Source organism: Myotis davidii, unplaced genomic scaffold, assembly GCF_000327345.1.
Source record: "Myotis davidii unplaced genomic scaffold, ASM32734v1 scaffold1373, whole genome shotgun sequence".
Classification (NCBI taxonomy): domain Eukaryota; kingdom Metazoa; phylum Chordata; class Mammalia; order Chiroptera; family Vespertilionidae; genus Myotis; species Myotis davidii.
In genome coordinates this window covers 724,038-729,096 of record NW_006284614.1, presented here as the reverse complement: position 1 = coordinate 729,096, position 5,059 = coordinate 724,038, and the positions used below count along the sequence as shown (strand labels likewise).

The 5,059-nt window shown below is 46.6% G+C and overlaps 1 protein-coding gene across 1 annotated transcript in view; it reads left to right on the top strand.

Moving 5' to 3' along the window:
• GALNT8 (polypeptide N-acetylgalactosaminyltransferase 8) overlaps positions 1–4,464 on the top strand; it is a 42,441-nt gene extending 37,977 nt beyond the window's left edge. The window contains exon 11 of the mRNA XM_006754872.2: positions 2,844–4,464. Coding sequence (XP_006754935.1) covers positions 2,844–2,984 — 141 coding nt within the window. The 3' untranslated portion in view covers positions 2,985–4,464. The remainder of the gene's footprint in view (positions 1–2,843) is intronic.
• Positions 4,465–5,059: the final 595 nt, after the last annotated feature.

Below are 5,059 nucleotides of genomic sequence, written 5' to 3'. Positions count from 1 at the left end.
GGAAAACATCAGAAACAGGGAACTGGGTATGAAACACGGAGTCTGTTGACTAAGGTGTGTGTTGAAGGGAAAAAAAATCTGGAAACTGTTATAGTTTAACAGTTAAGCATTTGGGTTCAAATCATAGTTCAGTTACATTTAGCAATTTTGTTGCCCTCTCTGAGACTCAGTTTCCTCATCCATAAAATGGAAATAGTATTGACTTTATGGGTTGGGAGGATTAAATGAGATAACATGTGTAAAGCATTTTAGCATAGTGCCTGGCACATAGAAAGTATTCAATAAATACTAGAGGCCTGGTGCATGAAATTTGTGCACTGGGGTGGGGGGGCATCCCTCAGCCTGGCCTGCACCCTCTCACAATATGGGACCCCTTAGCGGATGTCAGGGATCCCTGCAGGATCAGGCCTAAACTGGCAGTCAGATATCCCTCTAGCAATCTGGACTGCTGGCTCCTAACCGCTCGCCTGCCTGCCTGATCGCTCCTAACTGCTCACCTGCCTGCCTGATCACCCCTAAACCGCCTCTGCCTTGGCCTCCATCACTGCAGCTTCATCCGGAAGGTCGTTCAGCTGTCTGGTCTAATTAGCATATTATGTTTTTATTATTATAGACTAGAGGCCCAGTGCACAAAATTTGTGCCCCTCTGCACCCTCTTCAATCTGGGACATCCCTCTCACAATCCAGGATTGCTGGCTCCCAACCTTCCAGACGTCCTCTGAACAAAGCCATGGTGGTGGGGCCGAGGCAGAGGGGGTTAGGGGTGATCAGGCTGGTAGGGGGGCAGTTGGGGACAATCAGTCTGGCAGGGGTGGTCAGTTAGGGGCAAGTAGGCCATCAGTGGGGGTCAGTTGGAGGTGATCAGGACAGCAGGGGGGGCAGTTGGGGGTGAGCAGGCCAGAAGGGGGGCAGTTGGGGGAGACTCGGCTGTTGGGGGGCAGTTGGGGACAATCAGTCTAGCAGGGGTGGGCAGTTAGGGGTGATCAGGCCAGAAGGGGGAGCAGTTGGGGTTGATCAGGCCAGCAGGCAAAGTGGTTAGGGGCAATCAGGCAGGCAGGCAGGTGAACAGTTAGGAGCTAACGGTCCCGGTTTGTGAGCGGGATGTCCAACTGCCGGTTTAGGCCTGTGGCATTGGGCCTAAACCAGCAGTTGAACATCCCCTGAGGGGTCCCAGATTGAAGAGGGTGCAGGCCGGGCTGAGGGACATCCCCGCCCCCCCACAACTCCTGTGCATGAATTTTGTGCACTGGGCCACTAGTAAATTGTAATAGCCAAGATTTATTGAGTATGTATTCTGTACCAGGCACTGGATTAAACATGATCTTTACATAAATTTTACATAAATTTTATAAGAGAAGTATTATTGTTAGCTCTACTTTAGCTATGCTGTAACTAAAGCACAGAGAAGTCACATAATATTCCCAAGGTCGCATAGCATAGTAAATGCTGTGGGTTCAAAGACAGAATCTTATCCACTATTTGTTATTGCCTCATTGCTTAGGAAGTTTGTTTCTGAAAGGGAGAAAAGCACTGAACGTTGGTTTGAAAAGGTAGAGTTAAGGGTATTTCCCACCCCTTTTATATTGGGACATTTGGATTTATTTAAAGTCAGTAGAAAAGGAAGCTGCTAAGAGAGAGAAATAAAGGAAGGATGTTAGACAGGAAGAGTGTTTTTCTCTATATATGTCAAGTGCGGCTGGGAGACCACCCATGTCATTTGGGTGAGGGGTCGACTGACTGGAAGCGGGGTCTTCTGACAAAGTGAAAACTACAGGCATTGACTGAAAGGGACAAAGCCTGCTAAGGAGACCTGGAGGAGCAGCCCTAAGGAGTAAGCCAAGTGCTGAGGCCAGACTGCTGTGGGCACATTTGTGGGCAAGGTCCACTCCACTCCAGTGGCGGCCCTGTGTTGTCTGAAAGTGGGGGCCAAGAGAAAGGAGCAGTGGGAGTGGGAAGAGTTAACGAACCGGAGAGCCACCTTGAATGGAGATGCTGGATGGATGCATCGTGGGAGGTGGGGGTGGAGGGAGTCCAGTGTGGCCAGGGCAGGTGACATTTGGGGACAGGGTTGTTGGGGGCAGTTTGTGATTGGAAGAGAAGAGAGGTATGGAGCTGATGGCTAGGGAGGGAGCAGGGATGTGGCCTTGAGAATGTGGTCTCTGCTTCAAGAAGCTCAATAAACATTAAACCTAACTGTAACCCTAATATGACTTCTCAACCCATTCTATAGATGAGGAAACTGAGACTAAGGCAGGTTAGGTAATTTGCCAAAGGCCTCTCTGTAGATGTTTGAGCAGGGATTTAACACAGATGTTTTAGCTCTAAAGCCTGCAACATTCCCAGTAGTAAACCCTCATGAAGCCCCCACGTGGGAGAAGTAGGAACTGCCCCCAGAGTGATGGAGAAAATAGGCTGAGATTCCTGAATGTAGCTCCCATTCCAGTCCTACCACAGAGCCTCACTGAAGAAGGAGGAAGAATCCTAATGGGTGTTACAGGCTCAGAGCTGCAGGTGTGAAAAGGAAGGTCAGTCATGGCTCTCCAAGGGGCATGATATCTGGTCAGTCACCTGACCTGATGCTCAATCTTGGGAGAGGCAGATGATAACATCAGAACCCAGCACTGCAGTGCTTACCCCAGACCTATGGTTAGGTACCACGGGGCTTGGGGAGAAAGCACTGGGTGACCCGAAGCTACACTTTGCTTCCTTTGCCCTCTGGATGGCTTGCAGAGAATCGAGGGACCCTCCAGCTTTTTTTGTGAGCAGAGCAGAGAGAGTAGGCACAGGGAGGTGAGGCATGGCTAGGGTATTTCAATACCTTGATTGTCTCTCTTCCCATCCAGGGAAGAGCCCTCATAAATAGGGCCACCAAACGATGTCTGGAGTTAAAGAAGGCTTCCGGTTACTATATGCCTGTGATGCGGCCCTGCACCACACAAGTGTGGACAATCCAGCACACCATCGGAAATTGGGGGTCCAACTAGCTTCCAGCGATCCTCAGAGAGTCTAGATTTGAGACACCAATTCTTGCCACTGAATGGCTTCTACTCCCAATTCTGTTCAGAGTGCCAGCGGGTGAGAAAGAAAATGTGTGTGTGTGTGTTTACTGTGACTTCAGCCTGGGACACACAGGATGCGGTAGGGGAGGGCTGTGGATGTGTCCTGGAGTCCTGGCCGGGGAGAATAAGGAAACTACAACGCCTCACCCCAGCTTCCCTTGGAATTATATACATCAAACGCCATTTTTGGAAACTCCTTGAAATAACCACCTTCATCTGGCTGGCGTGTGGGGGAGAGGACCAGGAGGGTGGAAGATTATCTTTGACTTCCGTCAGCGCTGGCTGGTCTTCATTCCTGACGACTACGGTTGTCATCTGCCCCTCACCTTCTCCTCATCTGCTCGGAGCTACACCGTCTTGGGGCTGCCACACTGCAGAGGCCCAGTCATCACTGTGGCAGCGAGACACCTACTCAGGGGCCGCCCACTCTCTGAAGCCATGTCGCTGCTCCTACTCTCTTTTCTGGTCTGTCCTGAAAGATACAACAAATAGGCAAGGAATCTTAGAAATTCCTGTGTTTATCCACTCACGGCAGTTTTATTTGGTTGCCCAGTCTCTCCAGTACCAATTAGGTTCCAGAGGCTGAGCGCAGCTCATCCGCTTTGCACAGTGCAGAGAGAATGGTGGAGACATCCAAGTATCTGGATCATTCTCCAAGTAGCTCACACTATTTAATAATTTGATTACTCATTTCCTTCCACAATCTTGAAAATTAGAGAAAATGAGGTTTGAAACGGAGAGGCATCACTTACTGGGACACAAAGGAAGGACTGTAGGACAAACTTGAAACCAGGACTCCTTACTGACATCACTGGGTGAGTCCTTTCCTCCAGCTGGCGAGGTGGGAAGACATGTCCAGGGCAGCCAGTCTGGGCTAGGTTAGAGGATGGGAGCGGGCTCCATTGGGGAGGGAAGGTAGAATGACCGTGTGTGTGTGTGTGTGTGTGTGTGTGTGTGTGTGTGTGTGTTGTGGGCTCAGCTTTCAAGTATGAATTTACATGGCCCCTTCTTCAGGGGTCACTTTGCCCCCTTGTCTCACATCAGAGCTATGTGGGAATCATTAATTTCCCTTTAGACAATGGGTAAGCAAGACACTGTTAATTGAGTACAGAATTAAATCAGCTAGAACTTTAAAAAATAAGCGTTAGAAGTGTACAAGTCATAGTTGTACAGCTTGACAACATTTTCACGGTGAACATGGTGTCAAAAATGAAAACAATGCCACAGATAAGATTTTATCATGAAAAATTACAGAACAGGAAAAATGTTAAGCAAATGTATAACTTCTAGCTTTTCCCCAGCAAATTGAAAAAAAAATGCAATTACTAGCAAAGTTTTTCAAAAAGCATGTATCCAATAGAAAAATATACAAAAGACACAGTATCTTAAACATATGAAAAGATGTTTAACATCACTCATAGTTAGAGAAATGCAAATTAAAACTGTACTGAGATAATTTTTCACTTAAATTGGTGAAAATTAAGAAGTGTGACAAAACATTCTGTTGGCAAGATTATGAGAAGCACGGAGCCTCACATTGTGATGTAGGAGGGATATAGGGGTACAAGCTGGTTCAATCCTTTTGGAGAGATATTTGGCAATATCTAAAAAGATTATATGTACATTTTAAATTTGTGCCAATAATTCTACTTCAGGGAATTTACACCTCCAAAAAGAAGAAAATAGTTACATACAAAGTAATTGAGTGTTGATAAGTGTTAGAAACAAAGTGTATGCTCCAACATCAGAGAGTGGTTGAATACATCACCACAGTGGAGTACTATGCAGCTATAAAAAGAAGTAGACACATTTCTTTTGAATTGATATGGAGCAATTTTCAGTGTGAAAAAGGAAAAATGGCATCTATACTATGTATCTTTTAGGTAAGAAATAAGGTAAGAAATGTACCAGTTTATTTATGCAAAATGAAACATAAAGATAAATCAGAAATGACATTGCTCACTGATGGATGGTGGTTTGAAATAGTGTGGAAGGAACTG